This window comes from Pezoporus flaviventris, unplaced genomic scaffold, assembly GCF_033815535.1.
Source record: "Pezoporus flaviventris isolate CSIRO_AGI_PZ_B2104156 unplaced genomic scaffold, CSIRO_AGI_Pfla_v1 ptg000078l, whole genome shotgun sequence".
Lineage (NCBI taxonomy): Eukaryota > Metazoa > Chordata > Aves > Psittaciformes > Psittacidae > Pezoporus > Pezoporus flaviventris.
The window spans coordinates 3,332,900-3,355,524 of record NW_026892626.1 but is presented as its reverse complement, the minus strand read 5'-3'; the positions used below and the strand labels follow the sequence as shown (position 1 = coordinate 3,355,524).

The window sequence follows — 22,625 nt, the reverse complement described above, 5'->3', positions numbered from 1 at the left end:
CTGTAGAAATAAGCAACTTCTCAATAGTATAGAAATCCTCTGGTTTCATATAGTCAGTGGCCTTGGAATGCGTAGTCTTGGTTTGGGTGTAAGAAAGAATCTGAAACACTCTCAAAGGGAAGGCAGGTTGTTGGTTTTTTTTTTTGTTTAATAAAAAAGCACAAAGTTAAAACATCAAGCAATGACAATATGCAAAATATCCTTACTGTTGATGAAAGGAAGCTAAAGAACACCATAAAGGCAGGGAATGCATACTTGGGATTTCTGTCATTCACCCAAACACTTTGTTGGTGTCTGCATACAGGTAAACTCTTTGGTTTGGTTATTTCATAGTAAGTGGTTTCAGGGGACAAGATGTCTTCCACCTTTGTTCACAATTCATACCTGTTTCCCCAGAAGGACTATACGGTAAAATGCCAAATCACAAATGGGCAGTAACAACATACAACCGTGTTACTTGTGGCTGTTTTAAAGAAAAAGCAAAATCCTGCATTGAAAAAAATGCAATCAATACCCTTACAAAAATTCCCCATATATAAACAAAAGACAATTAAATCTAAACATTTAGCAAATACTCATAATTGTATCATGTGATTTTGATCTAGCACATAACACAAAACTACAATTTCTAAGCTCCTCATATCCCCTTTGTTTTCAACTTACACATATCGAAGCAAAAAAACCTGACAAAGCTGAGAGGCAGTACATTTGAAAAAACCCCAAATAACCCAACAAACCAAACCCACAGTTCATACAACGTCTTAATGATGCAAATGCATGAACAAGCCACGTTTGCAAAGGCTGGTCAGCTCTCCTTTTCAAAATCAGGCCCTACAGGCTTTGCATTCAGGACAGTTTTGTTCTTCCTCTGATTTTCTGTTCTCTTAGCATCACTTTACAGGCATTCTCAATCCTGAGCATTTGTGACCTTACTGCTTTGAATAAGTCTAATGGAAAGACTTATTTTTATATTTAATGAAACAAATAAGAATATAGGGCAACAGAAACACTAAAATCTTTATTATAAACCACACACTAAAAAAATTAAAATGTTCTGATATCAATATGGCCAAATGAGGAACAAGATAAATAACACATTTTAATCTTTTAATACTGAAATTTGCACCTGCAGAAAAATGCTCACTTTGGAAATCTCCTCAGTCCTAGAGTGTAAGTTAACAAATTCATCAATTCATGCTTAAAATGAATAGCAAACGTTAAACCTGAAAGTGCACAGTACAGATTTTACTGAACTTGCATACAGAATATCAGTACTTTCTCCTTACACAATGGCGATTATGTTGATCTATTGCCAGCATTAGAATCATAGAAATACATATGTGCAAGTCATTACAGGTAATGATTCTGTACAGAGCTAATGGAAATACATCAGCATGTCAAGACGCAGGACCAGCCCTTTGGCAGTGGCAGGTGGTTACATAGTTCCGTATCAAAGGTCAGTGCAGAATACGTTTTTAACAATATACACCTTCAGAGTCTGTCAGAACTTTTCCCTGGTGTACGCTACAAAGAATGCTAAAAGGTGACAGTGGCTTTACTTTTATTTTTATTTTTTTTTAAATTTATTGACAGATGGTCTATTTAAGACATTAAAATGCAAGTGCAATAGGACACAGAAAGAAGGTAATATTGGAAGAACTGTCAACCCTTTTGGAAAATCTTACTTAGAAAACTGTTGCATTTCATGAGAGGAAATCTGCTCTGGTGTAAAGGAACAGTCCCAATGGTATACCTAGATTTATCACTTTCAAGTGATTGAGCTGAAAGCTATCAAAATGGATTAAAAAAATAAAGCATCTTGAAAGTGTAAGTAAGGCACGCTGGGAAGTTCCATCATGTCATCACAGAATCTCTATCCAGCCCCGACCAAAGGAATATACTTTGTAAAATCTAGCAAGATAGACCTATACTGACTTTGGAATGTCAAAAAAGAAAGCATAATTTCTCCTAAAGTAAGCAAATAGAATGTAGAATATATCATACAATTGTGGTTTACTGTGACAAGGGCCTACAATGATGTTCTAAAATTCATAATTGAGTTCAAGTGCGTTCTCCTAAATGAACTCCTGACCAAAGGCCTCATCAGCCTCATCACTGTCAATCAAAAATTGGCAATTTCCAGAGAGTAAGATGTTAACAAAAATCAGCAAAGGCAAAGTTATAGATCATGCAGCAGGTCACATGTGCTAATCAAAAGACAGGACATTTTAGCTTTAACAAGACATTATAACTTTCAAAAGAAAACACCTTTATTAATTCATCTTAGCACTTAATTCTCATGGAGCTGGTGAAGAATTTAATTTAGTTCATTTGGTGATATTATAGAATTGGTGGAAGTGCTGTAGAAAGAATAAATAGCCTTCATGTTTCTCTATTTAAAATTTGTTCTGTTCCTCCTGAAACTCGCTTTCAGTAATAATTAACTCAAAATCAAAACTAATGGAACAGCATTAGCAAGAAACAGTTGGTTATCTTAGAGGGCATTTATTAAAATGGTTCATGTACTTGCCAAAGTACTGTGCAAGAACAGCTTATCTATGCCCCATGTTGAACAATCCCATTAGTCACCTTTTGCTTTTTTCTTTAGATACTGCCTCTCCGTAGGTCAGGTGAATAAAGTCAAAGAGTTGTGTGGCGTTGGCAGCATTACCCAAGATTTTATGGAGTTCGTCTTTTGACAGTGTCACCAGCTCTGCAATGCTTTTAACCTGGTTCATTAAGGCACGGCAGTTTTTTGCATTAATACCTGGCATTTTTAACAGGAAGTCCTGAGGACCAGGGTTGTACTTGTCTGACTCGGGAAGAATTTCAGAATCTGCTGTGACAGCCATCGCTGTTTCTGCATCAGGCTGGGGATGGTTCTGTTTTAACTCTTCAAACAGCTCAGCAGTAGCATGGGGAGAGGGACACCACAGGATGCGTAACTTTGGGAAATGGAGTGTGAGAAGGGTTAGCTTAGAAGTAATATCATTACTGGAAATCTCCTGACATAGAGAGCCACGTGGTATCAAAGAGAAAGGTTTGTTAGGATCAAATTCAATCAGGAGAACCGGTCGCTTGTAGTAACGGGACATGGAAACACACTGTGCATACAGCCTGCCATTATTCAAGGAGCCAATCAGGTCACTGATACTTTTCCGCTCCACACAGGTATCAGGAGTTAAAATATAATCCCCAACTTCCAAAGTAACAGGCTCAATATCAATACCACGACGATGAATCAGCGATGGAAGCTCACTACGAAATTCCCGCATATCCACTATTATAGTTTGCTGAATACTCTTCTGTTCCTGGCCACCTAAAAAGCAAAAGAAATACAGTTAACCCAAGGAGTTATGACTGCCAGCTCTGGTTGTGTAATCTTCCTGTGTGCTGCCAATGCTTCTGAAATGGATGGGCTTCACATCTCAAATTATACCTTGAATTCAGTAGTATAACAAAGCCAGACTTCACTTACTTTTTCACTGTTACAGAGGAAAAAAAAAAATCAGATATTCTAACATATCAGGTACTCTAGTTTATGGAGTATGCTCTGCAGTGTAATAGAACTATCATGCTACCTCCTATGACCTCTGTATACGTGACAATGAAATACATTAAACTGTGGATGAAAATTGTTTAAATGCACCAGGAAAATCTTTTAAAAGTTGCCTGCAAACAAGGTAGCAAAGCTGATCCTTATTTCCAGCTGATTCCCACAGAAACATGGCATTTTATTGTAAAATTATGCTTTAGCTTCTACAGATCTGTAAAAGCATACATGAAGAGACTGCAGCATCAAGGCCAAAAAGACACAACAGCAAAGATTAGAGAGCATATGGTAAAGGAGAGCAGGATAACAAAGTGACAGCAAAGATAAAGAGAGGCAGAGTTGTAAAGCTGAAGACAGAGTATACACGTCAGAGGAAAGGAATAAAAATGTGGTTAGAACTGCAACAGAAGAAAAAAGATGCTTTACTGCAAAGAAAGTAGACAAACCCCACAATCTGCATTTACCCAGGCAGTCTGTTTTGCCAAGATCAAAGGAAGTCCCCAACATTTACTAGCTCAAGGACACTGCCTTTGGCTAGCTGTAGACTTCAGTTTTAACGTCTTAATTTCTTTCCACCTCCCTACAAGCAATACTAGACAGTCTTGTAAACAGCAAGCTGCCTAGAAACAATCCAAATGGTATCAGTCTTAATGGTGAAATAGTTCATTAATTTGTATTTTCTTTTCAAAGCAAAACGTAATTCATTGTCACTGCACAGTCAGAGGTAGATGCAGTGAGGGAGATACTGTTTCTTTGCCATCAAGACTGCAGAGTCAATGTGCAGCATGTCTATGGCCCAGATACTGTGAATGGGATGTAAATGCAATAGTGAGAAGTCTTTTTAAAGCTTAGGGCGGCACGCCTCACTTCAGGAACTGCTCACCTGCTTTGCGTGTGTCAGGAACAAAAGAAGCAGGATTAGCATCTCTTATTAGGTCTAAATTTGTTTCATCTCTTCCTTCTCTTTCTTCAGGAATAACCATGCTGGCCTTCTCTCTAAAGAGCCACAAACAAAGAAACACTGAAGACTGCAATTATATGAGAAAAATAGATGAAAGGACTTTAATGCCTTTAAATACCAGATGTAACATTAGACATAGTTTAATACTAATTGAAAACCTGATCAGAAATGCAGGTTACTAGGTTCTCCAGATTGTTGGGCTAGATGCTATATTTTTATTTTCAATTTTTAGCAAATTTTAGCATCTGATTTTTTATATTTAGAACTTCTCAGGGCATATGAAACAAAGGAACTGATGACTAGGAATGGCAGTATAACCTGGTGAGCAGACGCTCTCAGGAACAATACTGTCATATACAGACTAAGAAAAGGCCAGGTTGGAACCTGCTCTAGTGCAAGGTGTCCCTGCTCATGGCAGGGGGTTGGAACTGAATGAGCTTTAAGGTCCCTTCCAAACCAAACTAGTTTAGGATTCTGTGATTCTATGAAAAGTATTGTTTTGTTTCCCCAAATGACCCAAGTCATAAAAGCCTTATAAATATCTTACAAGAAATGTTACCTGTGGACAAAAAAACATTTATAGAAATTAAATTTATAGACAATTAGATAAAAGGGGTGCTGTTTAGCTTTTCAAATTTAATATTAAAAAAATAATAAATGAAATATCAGGTGCTTTGAAAAGGAAGGTTTTGACTTCTCATTAATTCTCAGTGGGGAAGCTTTCAACATCTGAAAAGCAACTGAATTAAAAGTTATTTAAGGCTTCACACAGTTAAGAACTTCACTCTATTTAAGATATAAGCATATAAGGGAATTACATGAAACATTAGAAACAAATGTAATAAAGGAATTTTGTTACCGAATGAGCTTTTCGAAGGCCTCCTTCTCTTTTCTCAGAGCTGTGAGGTAGCGCTGTTCTTCTGTTGAGCCCCCATATATGAGGAAATAAACTCTGTAGGTTTGGGGGAGGAAAAAAAGGATCACAAAACCTCCTATTAAGTTAGAAAACCCCACAATCAGTATTTAAGATTAGTAGCACTAAGCGCCTGACAAGGTAGTATTTGCTTTAAAAAAGGCAAGTGAAAAAACACTATCTTTTTCTGTAAAGACATTCCAAAATCAGCCACAAAAATTCTTATATCCAGTGTTTGCTCTTCTTCCAGTGGCAGACACATTCACTGGAATTCTGGGATTCAACCAGAGGAGGCTCAGGTTGCAGTCAGCAATTCAGTCAGCCAGTAGAATGAGGAGTTACTTTCTTATTGCTATTAAAATCTTCCAAGTAGAGTACATGTAACAAAGTGGAAAAATTGCAATCATCTGGGTTAGGAAAAACACCATCTTAAGATTTTAAAATTCTGTATTTGTATAAGGCAATCATAGGTTCTAGAAAAAACAAGCTGTCATCTAGCAGGGATGGAACACACCAGCAAACGTTTTATTTCACAAATAGGGATTTATATGGAACATATAAGAATTAATAATTGGGAATTGATTGCCTGTAGCTTTTCAGCATATTTTTTCCCATTATATTTTCATACACTCTGACAGACTGATAGGATTTTACTCCTGTTAACTTTTCTGATGCAGTGCATTTCCTAAGACCTACTTGCATGACCGCATCTGATTTTCCTGCTCTGAAGTGTGGGATGTGATGCTGGAGGTAGATACAGCACATGCTGATCAGGCAACTAAAAACCAGTTGTACAAATAACCCAGTAATTATCCTTATACAATATGCTTGTGAGTTCTGCTCTTTCTATCTGCACTAGAGAGCCCTATATAGTACCTGGGTATCACGTACAGACATGCTGAACCCTGCCAAATTGATCTCCATTTTCAGTTATGGTGCGTATATACAAATCTTTGACTGGGAAATTACAACTGCTCTTTTAAATTGATGCAAATAATTTTCATGAAGTGATTAAAGTATAAAGCATTTTAATTCTAAAGGTAATAATTGCATATGTCAATAAATTGTGTTTCAACTGTAGAAAGAAAAGTGTGTTTATTCTAAGAACTAAGAAATTGCTGTAAGTTATTTTCAGCAAGACAGAGGTGTAACTGCAGCTCACTGTATTCAAGAAAAGCTGTATTAGGCAGCTATGGAAATGAAAGATAAGTTTTCTACATTTTTAATTAGTCTGTAATATTTATTGATGAAATGAGTTTTGCATATTACACGTGTATCAAATATATATATACACAGTGTGGAAATTTTTGTCAGCTAACTCCAGAACCGAGTATAACTGAAAATACTTCTCATGTTCTTCAGAACTGAGTATAACTGCAAATACTTCTCATGTTCTTTAGTGTATTTTCCCTTCCTTGCTTTCCTGTTAAACTTTCTGAATTACTTTGGTCTTCAGCACGACCAGACATCAGGAAATGTGAAAATTAATTAAATCCAAAATGAAGCTTATTGTGTAAAAATCATTCCTACACAGATGGTTTAAAATGAGACAACCTCACCTCAAAATAGATCTACTGCCATGAAGATCATCTAAGCAGACGTCTTGTAGAAGATGGAATGAAATGTTTTTTTCAGATATGTTTCTACTGTTAAGGGACTAACTACCTGCTGGGAAGTAAAAATCATCCTTTGGTTACCTCAGACATTATGCTGTTGTTTAGTAAGAAGAGGGCTGAACAGGAACTAAAAGGTAGCTGAGGAAAATAAGGAGATGCACAGTCTGCCTTGACTGCTCAAAGCGCACTTTTTATTTTTAGGACTAAAATCACTCTGACCAGGTCAGCTTACCTCAAAGGCTTTCCAGGCCTGCTGGCCTTGTAGATTTCCAACTGCCGAACAAAAGTCAGCTCTGCATCATATAGCACAACATATCTTGGTTCTACTTCATGCAGGACCCGAGTGAGTGCATAGGGATCACTGCAGCCCTGCAGCGGATGAATGATTGTGAGCGGGTTCTTGAAAATGCCATAGTAACAATCTGAGGGTAAGTTCACATGGAAATCTTCAGGAATGTTCTCTTCAATACTGCTTTCTTGGCTACTGCTTAATTCTTTGCTGTCTTCCTTCTCCACCTTCTCTCTCTTTTCCTCCTCAGTTTTCCCTATCATTTGGATTATAGTCCGGTCTTGCTGCTTCTTGGGTTTGCATTGTTTTGACGAAGCTGTGAGTTTGGCTTTTTTGGCTTGAGGCCCTCCATCTGGTCTGGCATTTCCTTTGGACTTGACAGCTTTTCTGTCCTGAATCCACACTTCTGCAGCTTTCTCATCCTTTCCAAAGGTTTTGTTATACAGTCTTGTTAAAAAAGCTTCTGCTCCAGCAATAATATACTCCCTGAGCTGTGCACAAGCTCGATCATCACTGGCACAAATAAGCACTTGCCCTGCAGTCAAGAAACAATACTACATTTATAATCTGTTACGCTGTACTGCTTATCCAGCTACAAGACACCTCTTGAGCAAATGGTTTTTAATGATCTAGAGGCATGCCTGCCGAATGCCTTTACATTTGGTTGTCACAGTTTCTCTGGACTTTGAGGGAGTCTAATTTGCATGATGTTTTGTACCAAACAAGGTTAGAGAAGATGAATGTTAGTTCAGCTTTCCTTATTCTTATATCATCTAAATTAGTGAGGTTTTCCTTCTGAGCACCTGAAACGAGGCAGATAAAGCATGTCCTGAAACCTGCTCGGACAACTTTTTGTTTTAAATGCAGAATATGAGAGAACTTAATGCAGACTATTCTGATTTTGTCAGCTGTGTTAAAGAGTCTAAAAAAATACATGTTACACACAGTACTATTGACATCTGTGGGCCTTGAATAACAATTTTCCACAAGCTGACTCAGATAAACTCCTACAACACTAGGTGAGAGAGCCAGCTCTTATCCAGAGTCAGAACACCGTGGGTGGGAGAAAAGAGCACTTTTTTACCCTTACTATTTCCTAAAATAAAACTTGGTGAAATTTAAGGGGATGAAAAGCCCTAAAATAGTAGCAGTAAAGCAGTTAGATGCATCCTTGCCTTCTACTCTCTACCCCATTTAGGTGCATCTCCCAGAGAAGCAAATTTTCAGGTGCATGAGGAAAATGTCTGAGAAGAATCAGAAGATGTATGAGTGGAAAGGAAGTAAGACTGGACCCCTCCTTTTTTTGAACCTGAACTTGAGAAATGAGCAAATGGTATCTTGATTATTTTAAGTTTCCACATTATTAGGTTCACTGGTTTTAAGACTAAAGTACCAGTACAACATTGTAATGTAAGTCAAAATAGTTTTTTGTAATAATACTTTTATTTTCCTAAACAGTAGTGCGCAGTAACCAACAGCATTTCTTCTTTAGACCCAGAACTAGATAGATACAAGTTTATGTAAAACTATTTAGTTTTACATAGTTTATGTGCATAAGCTCCTTAAGTCCACAAATTCTACTGTACTGTGCAAACCTACATCATTTAGTTAAACACATATAAACATCATTTAGTATTCTCTCACCTGGACCACCAAAGTCTTCACTGTTCTTATTCTCATTTTCAATCTCTTTCAGCACTTCTCTCAAAGCTTCCCATTTTGGGTTACTTTCTAGAACCAATTCCCTTTTTAATTCTGAAACAAAGAAAGACTGAACATAGCAGCTCTTACAGACAAAATTACAGCCAAAAAAATCAGAACTTTAAATTAGCGGTTAGATGTCAATAGCATGATGGCTGTTGGCAAATATGATATTCAACAGCCTACATATGCAACTTGTTATGCTAATGGGCTGGAGAGCACTCTTACAGAAACATTTAAAAATGGGGATAAGTGCTTTAGTGAAGCAAAATTTAAAGTATTAAATCATTCTTCAATTCCGAAACTCCTGAATATATGTATTTTTTTATGAAAGCAATGGCAGCCTCCTACTCATTCACATAAAATAAATCAAGCTAAACACCAATGTAGTACAACAACAATTTCATAAAAGCTCTCCCAATGATCAGCTGAACAAGCTTAGAAGAACCCTTTAATTCTTTTCGTGACTCTGCTTTATGTTGTTTATTATATGCTTTTGAATTAAGATTATGACTCAATTTATCCCAGCTAACAGGTTGAGATCCTGAGCTGTGTAAGACCATCTAGGGAACCATAGCACCAGTAATAATACGCAAAGCATTTGAGATCGTGTGACACTCTCCAACTTAAAATTAGGAATGATCAGTACCATTTTCCTTCTTCACACCACTTTTTTCAGAGCCTTTGCCTTTCTGATGCAGTTTCTCATCTGCAATGCGATAAACTCTAGCTCGAGCATTTACAAACATTGAAGTGCTGGAGTCAAGAAACAGCCAACCTAAACATGAAAAGAAAGCAGTAGTAGCTTGACATTTGCAATGTGTACTTGTTTCAGCCCTATCCATTAAAAGCCTTGATCTCTCATCAGTAATACCTGTGCTACCTGCTTGCTGTGTAGTTACTAGCTCAATAACAGACAGAAATGTGATGCAAATCTCACACTTCTAAGTAACAGCAGTTAAGTGGGAAGATGAAAGAATTATCTGTCAATAAAAACCTACGTCCTTATGGCTGGTTATGTAAAGCCTAATTAGATACCTTCATATGTTTGGGATGTTAATTAAAAATATCAACATTTCAATGTTTCATGCATTAACTTGTATGCTTATTCATTGTTTACCTGAATTCTCACCAAAAGCTTTTTCACTTGCTTTCAGTGACTCCAGAAGATTGAGAAAAGTGACACAATCGTACTGAGTTAGATATAGTAGCAAAGTACGTAGTATCTTCAAATCCTGGACTAAAGATTTTGTCTTAGCTCCAAGTTGGTGCCAGAGAGGATCTAAGTAGTGACGTATTGTCTAGAAATATAAATTAGAAAGTTCAGGATGGCAAATATTTAATATACTAACCAAGGTAAGAATGCATTTCTTTTTCTCCTTTACAGGGGATGCCAATGGTTTTCCAGTTATTAAACTTACCCAATTGAAGATTTGATGGTGAAGTACTTGTTCTGATAAGCAATCATTTCTTTGCAAAGTTAACATAATATAGATGCCTTTATGTAAGATATTTCATCAATTAGCAAATGTATATAAATACTGGTAAAATAACAAAAAACCCCAAACTTATTTTACTGGTACTGGTCTTTACTGGTACTAGATACTTTAGTATATAATATCCTTCACTTAAATAAAAAACAATATAACGTCATTTAGTTTTCAAAGTAAGATGAGGACTACACAGATACACAACCTACATTGTGTAAGAAAAAAGATTCCAGGTATTTGAAGTACAGGAGGCCCTAGGTCAAGATTAAATCACAGATAACACATAACCATGTTTCTGTGTAACTGTGATGGTTGAAGTTCATGATTTTACCCTACAGAAAGCATACATGTGCCAAACATTGCAGATCTGCCAAAGATAGCAATGCACACACATTTAATGACATATAGAATATGTGCATAATAAGTATTACATACAGTGCTTCTCCTACTAGAGAAAGTAAAAAATACAAGCAGGAAATTCAAGAGGGAAAAGGGTATGTGTGTCTAAATAAATGCATACTTATCTGTAAGATATTTTGAGCTAAAATTGCAGCCATCATAATAATAACAACAACAATAATAATAAAAAAAACCCCAACCAATCATGAATCACAATTTTGGTACTGTAGGGACTTTGGAAATGATAGAAGAACAATAGTATCAATACACAAAAACCCTACTGGCAATGGTAACATGATCATTACAGAGTAACCAGAGTACCCAGCCTGACCTGAGCAGTGATCTTGCCCTTCCGGGTAACTGCCCTCAGTTTATATACTGGGCATGACATGCTGTGGTATGGAATACCTCTTTGGTCAGTTTGGGCCAGGTGTCCTGTCTCTGCTTCCTCCCGGCTTCCCCTCCTCCCTGGCAGAGCATGAGACTCACAAAGTCCTTGGTCAGAGTAAACATTACTGAGCAATGACTGAAAACATCGGTATTATCAGCACTGTTCCGAGGCTGAAAGTCAAAACCACAGCACTGCACCAGCTACTAAGAAGGAGAAAAATGACTGCTACTGCTGAACCTAGGACAATCCCTTTGGTTAGACACACCAAAACAATCAAAATAGTTACCTTGTCAAAAGGTTTACCAATAGCATTTTCTAAAGACAAATCTTCTACTTCAAGAACTGGATTGTATCGTTTGAGTTCTCGCAGACATGCATTCAGAATATCGAGGATTGAAGTCTGGATAGCAAGCATAGCAGGGGTCATTGACACATGTATTTCCACCACTTCAGGTTTATGCTTCTCTAAAAATGAGTTCACTGCTATATGAAATCTAAGAGGAAAACAGCTAATTAATATTTACATGGATGGTTTGTTTGATCTACAATTATTCAAACTTTGTATAAACTACAATTACAATTGCTTTAAACATAAACAAATAAGCTAATTGCAAAATAAATCAGTTTCTACTGACATGAAAGCTCAAAGAGCCTTAGAAAACCATCTATTCCACAATTATCTCTGTAGTCATTCTAGTCACGTGAGCCTATAGTGCTGGTGAATGACCCATGGAAAATTACTGCACTAGATTCTAAATCATTACTACACAGAAAAAAGTAAAGCCAAAACAAACTCATAAGGGAGAAACTGGAATGGATTCGTAAAGCTTTTGGAATCACATGGATCCACAAGTAGAGTTTGTGACATTCTTAGCTACTGATCAGAAGCAGCAGGTCCTTGTTAGAACACTGCCTTTACAGCCAGCCTGTCAGTACAGGTACTTACGTGCTAGCTGATCCTTACAGAATGAGGCTCAGAGAATACCGCATCTGTGGACCTCTGAAAATCACTGGATGCTTCCCTTACTGCATCCTGCACCTCCCAGGTCTTTTCATGGTTCAGAAGCCAAGGAAGAAAATTTACAAAGCTTCTAATTTAACCTTTCCTATTCTAGTTACCACCATTTCTACTTCTCTGTGGTAATGAAAAAGACCACTGTTAAAGAGTGCAGAATAACAGTACAGAGTGGAACACATTCTAGTCTGGACTAAAGGAACAAACAGGCAGACCTCCTGCCCAAGGCAGGAGCATTGAGCAGGTCCCGAAGCTGAAGGTCCATTTGTGGCTCTGCTCCTGAAAGACTTTGTGCATGTTACAAGCCTGGCAATTTGGTTTCTATGAGTCATCATTAAACACTCTTCATATACAACATGTATGTAGAAGATAAAAAAATCTGACATAGAAAGAGAGCTCTGGAGTTTTACCAGTTGGAAACAAATATTCCAGGAATGGCAGAGCTGACAAGACTGTATTCCTGGTACTTCATGGCTTAAACAACCTGTTCAATTAGTGAAGGTTTTCTTAAGCTATTAAGAATGTCTCTCTGCTGTGATTTCTGTTGGCTAGAAGAACAGCTATACCATAAAGTTCATCCCCTTACAGTTTTAATTTGGGTCTATCTTCAAAAATACTTACAGAGATTTAGCATCTTTAAAACTACTTCTGTCAAAGACTGAAAGTAATTTGTCTGGGAACACAAGAGGAGCACAGCTTACCAGTGTGACTGCATATACCTCATTTTCTTAGGAACCCACTGTAACATCATGAATCTTTTTTAGAAATTTAACCCTCCAGTGAAGAAGAGGTGCCTTACCTTGGCCAAAGATAAAGTTTCTTGACAAAAAGATTTCTCATTACTCTTTCCACGTGGCAAAAGCCGGTGTTAAATGCAACTGCATTATCTGTGAAAGCTTTAATGAAGCCGTGTTTGTTCTTCTGGCGATAAAGTCGCAAGATAAAGGCTTCCTGACAGGACTCAATTATTCTGTGTGCTTTGTATACTAAAATGCCTGGCAAAAGAAAAGGTTTTGAAGTTACACAAAGTAAAGAAAGGTCCAATTTTGTATAGGTTTCCCATAAGACTCTTACTCTTTTTTTTTTTTTTCCCTTAAATAAAGTACAATAGGAATTTAAAACTTCTACAGTGACTGAACACGTTTTCCAAGTGATTCCTTAATTTCAGTACCATGGCATCCCCAGGCAGCAAAACTGGGTTAATGATGCATCTTCAGGAATAAAACAAAACCAAAACAAAGCTTGTGCCTGAGTGGCAGGACTTAGCCACTAGGACATGGCTTAGAAAATCTTTACTTCTAAGGCAAAACTTGAACTTAAGCCTTTTAAAAGGAGTAAAAGTGAATGCAAGACGTAATACATTATTACAACAATGCAACTTTGCTATGTTCAAGATTGTGGTATTTGAATCCTTTTATTCTGTTCTTTTATTCAGTTCTGGAATTATAGACTTGCCAAGTACATTCTACTGGTAACAATTCAAGTGTTACAGCATCAAAGAGCTTGTGAATAAAATTAATTTGCTTTCCCCTCCTTCTGCTGTTCATATTCACACTTGAGGACAAAAAATACCATCCACTGTAAGAGTAGACCACCCGTTTTCTTCAGGGCTATGGGTGTGTTAGAAAAAACAGTTTTCTCATGAATGTTTTAGTACAGAGAAGTGAAACAATAGTTCAGCTACATTAAGTGTTTGAGGTGAATACTTCTGGGATTTACACCTCAGCCAAGACCTGTTAAAAACAAGACCTGTTAAACAAGACCTGTTAAAAATATTTTTTCTCATGCTCGGCTGTGTTAAACAGCACATTTTTTCACTCTCCCTCTCATGAGGTGAAGCCTATGTGGTACTTTTATCTGTTCACAGCTTCCAGTGGAATAATAAATGCCTTTCTAAAAAGGAAGCAAAGAACATCAAGCATCACAGGTTTTAACTTGGGCCTACTTAAGCTGACAAACTTACAGTGCATTTACTTGCTATAACAAGTTTCTTCAACTCAGCACCAGCCATGGATTTTAATACGTCTTTGCTTTGTAAATGAAAAAGCATCAACAAGAGACTTCTGTATAACTGCTAGCCACTTGTGACCAAATTATGGAATAACCTACTAAAAGGTATTTTTCTATCTAGATATTCCTACATCTCTTCTATGAAGCAAATTTTTCAGGACACAATAAAAAGCATACTCATTTCTGAACGTCTGGTTGGAGGCCTGTAACTAGTGGAGTGCATCAAGGGCCAGTACTGGGACCAGTATTATTTAATATACTCATCAATGATTTAGATGAGGGAATTGAGTGTACTATCAGCAAGTTTGCTGATGACACTAAGCTGGGAGGAGTGGCTGACACGCCAGAAGGCTGTGCTGCCATCCAGCGAGACCTGGACAGGCTGGAGAGTTGGGCAGGGAATAACTTGATGAAATATAACAAGGGAAAGTGTCGAGTCCTGCATCTGGGCAGGAACAACCCCAGGTTCCAGTATAGGTTGGGGAACGACCTGTTAGAGAGCAGTGTAGGGGAGAGGGACCTGGGGGTCCTAGTGGACGACAGGATGACCATGAGCCAACACTGTGCCCTTGTGGCCAAGAAGGCCAATGGCATCCTGGGGTGTATTAGAAGGGGGGTGGTTAGTAGGTCGAGAGAGGTCCTCCTTCCCCTCTACTCTGCCCTGGTGAGACCCCATCTGGAATATTGTGTCCAGTTCTGGGCCCCTCAGTTCAAGAAGGACAGGGACCTGCTGGAGAGAGTCCGGCGCAGGGCAACGAAGAAGATTAAGGGAGTGGAGCATCTCCCTTATGAGGAAAGACTGAGGGAGCTGGGTCTCTAGAGAAGAGGAGACTGAGGGGTGACCTTATTAGTGTATAGAAATATATAAAGTGGGAGTGTCACGAGGATGGAGCCAGGCTCTACTCAGTGGCAAACAATGATAGGACAAGGGGTAATGGGTACAAACTGGAACACAAGAGGTTCCACTTAAACTTGAGAAGAAACTTCTTCTCAGTGAGAGTGACGGAACACTGGAACAGGCTGCCCAGAGAGGCTGTGGAGTCTCCTTCCCTGGAGACATTCAAAACCCGCCTGAACACATTCCTGTGTAACATTATCTAGATGTTCCTGCTCCGGCAGGGGGATTGGACTAGATGATCTTTCGAGGTCCCTTCCAATCTCTAGCATACTGTGATACTGTGATACTGTGATCTTCATCTTCCAGTTTGTCAAGTTATGACTCTGAAAGAACGTTAAAGGAGATGCAGAATTTGTATCAGGCCAGGAAGAACATGTTTTTACCAGAATACTTTCCTTTTAGTCAATATATCTCTGCTTAGGAAGTTAGTTCATACTGCTGCGTAAGCCACTGATTACTACACCAACTGGCATCAGTTGGAGTACACTATTAAGTACATAATTTCTGTTCGGCCAAACCCACCAGGAATAATTCTTCTTTACTGCAGTGATAATTTATCTTCATTTAACTGAATTTATGTGTTCACTAGATGTTAACTCACATGTAATTTTACACTGATTTTATAAACAACATTTATAACACCTACAAAAACTTTTGATGTGTTAACTCCTCAAGAAACATGATTACAGGGTTTTGTAAATTTTGTTGTATAATATCACACACAGATAATACACATTTACAACAGGACCATGTGTTAACCAAGTCTGAAATGAAGCAGCAAGTCGATCAAAGCTGTTGTCACACTGACCTCCAGTGGCAACACAAAAACTATTAACAACTCTTTGCTGTCATTGGACAGGACTATTGAAAATCTTTTGTGTATTTCTTCTTTTCATACTGACAAAGTCTAAAGGTGTGGGGTTTTTTCCTCCCCCCTTCTTTGGTAGGGAAGAAAGGTAGAGAGGAAGGAGTCAAGGGGAGGAAGAGAAATTGTAGGTTGCCCAGAAAATGTGTTCACTTTTTTTTAACCTAGAAATACCAGAATTAACAAACGTGGTATCCTTCGGCTCTAGCATAAAAATGTTCAAAATGTTTTATAGATTAGAGCTTGTCAGACACTGACTAAAGGGAAAGGGTACAGCTTCTGTAGCACACACATTCTTCTAAGCATTCAATATTCAGTTATGTTTAGCCATTAGGATGTTAACATTCAGATAACAATAAAACATTATTATATTCCTGTCTCTCAGGTATCTACTTTACTAGCTCTCTGGGCTGTAACAGGGTTTCCGGCTTAGAAAAGAACAAAAAACAACAGAGGCTGGGGGAGAAAGAGAACAGAACATGAGAGGAGAAAGATAGCCCCAAAATCTTTATAATGACAACAACAATTCCTTCATAATACTGCTACTTAGATAGTGTTCAAGGTGTGCCAAGACAATAATTAGTGACATATTGCTATTTTTTGATGGGGAAAATAATCAGGAGTGACTTGTTAATGCAAAAAATACATAGTGTGCATGGTTGATTAAACATGACATCTAAAAATCTGCTTTAATCATGGGCCAGTGTCCTATAGACCACAGGACACTATTTCACCAAGTGCAATCAACTACTCTTCTTGAAAGCCAGTCATAATTTAACTGATTTGTTTTCCAGCCACTTACTGATACTGGAAAGCCATCCAAATGCACAACCCAGTATCTAAAAATGGTGTGGATATTTTCAAATTGCATGATTTAATAAGGCAAACGAGTTTGGAGCAAAGAAAACCATTTTAAAAAGTAACGAAAGGACTATGTATTTGCTCTTTTCCCCTCAGCCTTTGTAGAGAAAATAGAATAATTCTTCAACCTCAATACTGGCTAGTAGAATTCTTCATATGTAATTAAGCTGTATGTATTTTCAAGCAGAAGTCTTACCTTTGTTTCATTAAACTCTTACCAGTAATGAGGTTTGCAGGAATTCTGTCAGTAAGGAAATCTACCACAAGGATTCGACTTGTAGCAAATATGACTCCTCCTTGAGTGTAAAATTCATACCGAGTATTATTTGTAACTTCATTGGTAACACGCCGAGGAAGATGAACAACTCCATCTGACCTCAGCTGATCGATAAAATACTCCTATACCAAACACAATAAAAACACATCATTGTGGTAACTGATGAAGTGGAGGCAAAAAAACTTACACACACTCTGTTCATTTTAAGGAGCTGTCCAAACCATAGTATAGTATGACATACTATAAGTATATATATAATTATACTTATATAAGTCATATGCTTACTATAAATAAGAATTATCATGATTTTTTACTTCTTTGGTATACTTTGTTCAGTTTCAAATCATCCACGTGATTTAAAAATTATGTATTCTCAGTAGTAGCTAGGCAATACTTAATAAAACGTGAGCAACTTACACTCACAGAAACCTACATTTTCATATATTTTAATAGCACTTTTCCAGAGAACAAGCAATTTTGACACTGACTGAAAAACCGAGAATTGGGAAGAAATCATTCTTTAGTCCGCTCACCTGTTACCAAAGACAACTACAGCAGGTAGGTCAGACGCATCAAGCTCAATCTTATAAACTACATCTGTGATATTTATTCACCCATGGTCACTACAAGAAGTCCCCCTGAACATCACCTCCCTGACGGCGGGAAATCCGCGGGTGGCACGGAAGAGGCAGAGGCTGGTTTTGTACAAGCAGGGACAGATCTGTCAACAAGTGTTCCCTCCTTTCTGCTCACTGGCCACTTAGTGTTCTGCTACGTGCAAGTGATGTCCATAAGCTTATTTTAGCTCGCTAATGTTACCAGGACTTCATCGTGCCGCAAGAGTGGGAACTGGACCCTGATTCGAGCTGGAACGCGCCCGCTGCCGCGCCTGAGCCTCACCCCGGTGCCCCGCGGCCTGAGGAGCGCCTCGGCTCGGAGAGAGCGGGCAGCACCCTGATCCTCCTCCTTCTCTTCCTCCTGGGCCGGGCCGGGCCGAGCCGAACCTATCCCAGGGCCCGGCAGCGCTCGCCGCCATGAACCGGCGCCGGCTCTGAGGGAAGAGGCGGGGGGAGCGCGGCGCCGCTGTCAGGGTTCCCGCTCACCTCCTCTGCGGGGCTGGTGTTGAGCACTAGCACGAGGCTGGCAGGCTCGCAATAGAGGCGCAGGAAGCGCAGCAGCAGGCGGTCGATGCCGAGCCCGCGGGCGCAGATCACCAGCCCATCCTGGTGGAACAGATCCAAGAAGACCTGGCTCTCGTGCTCCAGCAGCGCCGCCATGGCTGCCCGCGCACAGGCGCACGCGCGCCGGCCCCCGCGCCCTCCCGTCACAGAGGCGGACACTGCCCTCTGCCGGATTGAGGCGATGCGGTCCTCCAGTGCCGCGCGCGTGGTTTTCCTGCCCAGGGCGCGAGACACCTCAGGCGGAGCGGCGGAAGTACACGAGGATTCCGGGAACTGGCGCTGCCTGCTCTCTTGGTATGGGCGTGTACGTGTTTCGAGGGTGAAGGTGAGATAGGAGGTGTTTTCCTTTCTTGCTATACATTATTTGTGTTTTGTTACTAATTACTTGCGCTTCTTAAACAAACCCAAAATTTATTGATTGAACTTCAGCGTGCATTCCTCACACGAGGCACCGTACCTCAGTGTTTTTCTGGTACCTCAGTTTTTAGAGTCTTACCTCGCTCAGTGCAGAAACGTTTCTTTGTTCCCACAGGGTGAGCGACTCTTCAGACTTGCTTTCAGAAACAACTGAAAACAAAGGGCAGTCCTCGGAGTTACCCTTCATTCGGCTTGGTGAAGAACGAGTGGACTTGGCTCCAGCCGCTCTTAAGGTAAATCCTTTTCCTGGGCTGCCTCAGGGAAAATGAGCGTCACCTTAGCGGGGACACAGCCACCCCCTGAGGGAGCAAAGGGGAGCACTGAGGGTTACCGGGCAGAGGGACACCATACAGCCAGCTCCTTCGTAATGTGAAGGTGTGGGAGATATTCCAAATATCTTTTATTTACCCTGGGTATTGATTCAAAGAGCTCGCCAAGAACTCGCCAACAAAGTTTAAGTTGACAAGCAGGTATTTTTTATTGCAGCGCTGGGAGACACAGGGGATCTATCCTCCTAATGTGTCTAGTCCCAGCATCAATCAGGCTGTGATTATGTTTTTTTTTAACATACATATTCATTATATTTCCAGTAAACAACATACATATTCATAACATTTCCCACAACTACTTTACATAGATTTACGCCTATTTTCACATGCACCGGGGTCTTTGGGACCTCCGGTGGTAGTTTCCTTATCATCTTCATCTTCACCACTTCGTCCTTTAGCTGAACTTCATGTTTGGAAAGTCCCATTGTCAAGCTGCCCACCACTAGTCCAGTTCTAGCTGGTCATTGTGAAACATTTATCCAAAATATTTCCTTCCTCCTATTATTACTCACCACCAAGGTCAACATTGCTTAGCTACAAAGCAAAACTAAATTTACTTATTTACTAAAGATTATATTTCTTTTTGTGCTTCCCTGTCTCAGTATTAATACTTATTATTTCCCCAAGATAAACTTTTGGTAAAATACCATTATCGGGGCATCGAGTCGGCCATCTAATCCATCCAAATAAATACTTCCAGTTCTCTGTTTTGCATAGTCGCATGTTGGCAGTTGCAGTGGGGTGTCTTTTGTTTTGTGTTTTTTTCTTTTAAGTAAGGGAAAATGAAGTGTATAGCTCCATCATTTTCTTTTGCCTTGTATTTATGTAAGTTGACACAATGAAGAAGCGTTTTGCAATACATTAGTTGCAAATTTGCCACACGATCAGGATGAAGCTGTAGAGTATTTTAGGAAATTTTAGAACTACTTTATAATAGATATTTTTACACTTTAAAATGCAGCACAGGGACTCAGGGCAGATTAGAAAACAAGTATTTAAAAAATGGCAAAAATTAATAAAATATGGGGTCTGTTTTGATTTTTCTCAAACGTGTGTCATATTTCTGAAATTTTATGCTGAAAGCTGAACGATTTTTCCTTTGCAGGTTGGATCATACTGCCAGTTGTTGTACCCAGCACCATACTTTGGTTCTTATTTTTAGTTGGCTGCTACTAAGGTCTTTGATATTGCATTTAAAACTTACTTTACACCATAAAAATGTCAGAAAATAAGTGTTTTTACTTGGACAACATTTCCTTTTTGTGGCCAACAGGTCATTTGACTGACCAAAACAGAATCAGGGCTGTCACTTGGTACCTCAGAAGAGCAGAACTTATGCCTAAATGTTGCAATTAATTTTTGTGCAATTTTTCTTTGCAAAGCATTACAGTAATATTAAAAAGTATTTAGAAAAAAACACAAGAAAGAATTTGTATAGGACCAAGATAAATAAAATCTGTCTAAGATATGACATAATTTTTAAATTGCAAATAATAGGCCAGGAGAATTATATTCAGGGAGTAAACTGTAATACATTTCGTATTCAACAATGAAAGCTTGCTTTTAATTTTAAACATATTAAAACTTGTATTACATACATGTATGTGATAAACATTTTGAGTAACTTTAGGACTTTAATTCCATAGAAAATTATAAACAGATTGTAGGCTACTTTCAAGATGACAGCTTGTGTGAGATGGTCAGTACAGCCCATTATCAGTCTTCCAAGAAAGACATTTACTTGCCTGTTTTAAAAAGGCATTAACAGGCCTATTTACTTAAGACTAGATGAAAGGCATGTTAATTGTATGGTAGGACATATCACTTGAGGTGGGAAAATTATTTGGATCACTCATTATCGGGATCACCAATATTAATCTCTCTAAGGTATGCTTTTAACAACCAGTCTTTTAATTTTGACAAGTTATTGATCTTTACCAGGGATGAGAAGAGCACAAGAAACCACAATACAGTCACTAATCTGCCCATTTTTGCAATGCCAACAGTCATTTCTGAAACTAGTAACAGCTCTTGTGTGTCATCTTAATAGACTTTTCTTACTGATAACATAAAGAGCTGAGGACACCCTGAGAGAAGAAAACCAATATTTAGATAACTTATTGAAAACTTATTTTATACTTTTTTTCTGAGCCATCAACATTTTATTTTGCCTTCTACCCTATCTTTAAGTAAAACTCAGTATTTTCAGTTGCAAAACTGTGATGAGGTTTTCTACTCTCTGGATTTTTTATTGTGTCTTTGGCCTGATTTGTTTTATGGATTTTAGCCTGGTCAACTCCCTTATCTACAGAGAGAAATCTCTGACTGTTTTTAGAGGATGGATTAAACCCCAGTTGTTAGCCAGCAAATTTCTTTGAAATGCCTTAAAAAAATCTCATATTTTGCAGTTTCCCATAGACCCAATTTTATAATAGATAAATAAAATCTGTTTACCTCAAATCCTAAATACATTTTGATTCATAGAATCATAGAATAGTTAGGGTTGGAAAGGACCTTAAGATCATCAAGTTCCAGCCCCTCTGCTGTGGGCAGGGACACCACACACTAAACCGTGTCACCTAAGGCTCTATCCAGCCTGGCCTTGAACAGCACCAGGGATGCAGCATTCACAGCTTCCCTGGGCAACCCATTCCAGTGCCTCACCACCCTAACAGGAAAGAATTTCCTCCTTATATCCAATCTAAACTTCCCCTGTTTAAACCCATTACCCTTTGTCCTATCACTGTAGTCTCTAATGAAGAGTCCCTCTCCAGGATCTTTGTAGCAGATACTGGAAAGCTGCCATGAGGTCTCCATGCAATCTTCTCTTCTCGAGGCTGAACAGCCTCAACTTTCTCAGCCTGTCTTCATACGGGAGGTGCTCCAGTCCTCTGATCGTCCTTGTGGCCTTTCTGTGGACTTGTTCCAACAGTTCTATGTCCTTTTTATGCTGAGAACACGAGAACCCGCGCAATACTCCAGGTGAGGTCTCACGAGAGCAGAGTTGTGGGGCAGGATCAACCTCCTTCGACCTTCTGGTCACGCTGCTTTTGATGCAGCCTGGGATATGGCTGGCTTTCTGGGCTGTGAGCGCACACTGAAGCCGGCTCCTGTTCATTTTCTCATCAACCAACACCCCCAAGTCCTCTGCAGGGCTGCTTTTAATCTCTTCTCTGCCCAACCTGTAGCTGTGCCTGGGATTGCTCCAACCCAGGTGTAGGACCTTGCTCTTGTCATGGTGAAACTTCATGAGGTTGGCATCAGCCCACCTCACAAGCGTGTCAAGGTCCCTCTGGATGGCATTCCTTCCCTCCGGATGCCATTCCTTCCCTCCATCATATCAACTGAACCACACAGCTTGGTGTCATCAGCAAACTTGCTGAGGGCGCACTCAATCCCACTGTCCATGTCACTGACAAAGATGTTGAACAATATCGGTCCCAACACCAATCCCTGAGG

The 22,625-nt window shown here is 39.1% G+C and overlaps 1 protein-coding gene across 1 annotated transcript; it reads right to left on the bottom strand.

Annotated features, from left to right (window-relative positions):
* Window positions 1-132: 132 nt before the first annotated feature.
* Window positions 133-18,546, bottom strand: ERCC4 (ERCC excision repair 4, endonuclease catalytic subunit). Its single transcript, XM_061473234.1, has 11 exons — window positions 18,343-18,546; window positions 17,181-17,361; window positions 13,128-13,323; window positions 11,600-11,807; window positions 10,154-10,334; window positions 9,683-9,811; window positions 8,977-9,087; window positions 7,276-7,867; window positions 5,374-5,466; window positions 4,437-4,549; window positions 133-3,319 (listed from the first exon to the last, which is right to left on the bottom strand). The coding sequence occupies exons 1-11, from the start codon at window positions 18,514-18,516 to the stop codon at window positions 2,586-2,588; spliced, it is 2,712 nt and encodes a 903-aa protein (XP_061329218.1). The 5' UTR covers window positions 18,517-18,546; the 3' UTR covers window positions 133-2,585.
* Window positions 18,547-22,625: the final 4,079 nt, after the last annotated feature.

Bases quoted from the DNA above. Each gene is read 5' to 3' on its own strand.
- ERCC4 (XM_061473234.1), bottom strand. From the start codon at position 18,516: ATGGCGGCGCTGCTGGAGCACGAGAGCCAGGTCTTCTTGGATCTGTTC. The intron at 17,362-18,342 runs GTGAGCGGGAAC...TGTTTGGTATAG, and splicing joins ACACCAGCCCCGCAGAGGAG to GAGTATTTTATCGATCAGCT. The intron at 5,467-7,275 runs GTAAGCTGACCT...CCAAACCTACAG, and splicing joins AGGCCTGGAAAGCCTTTGAG to AGTTTATTTCCTCATATATG.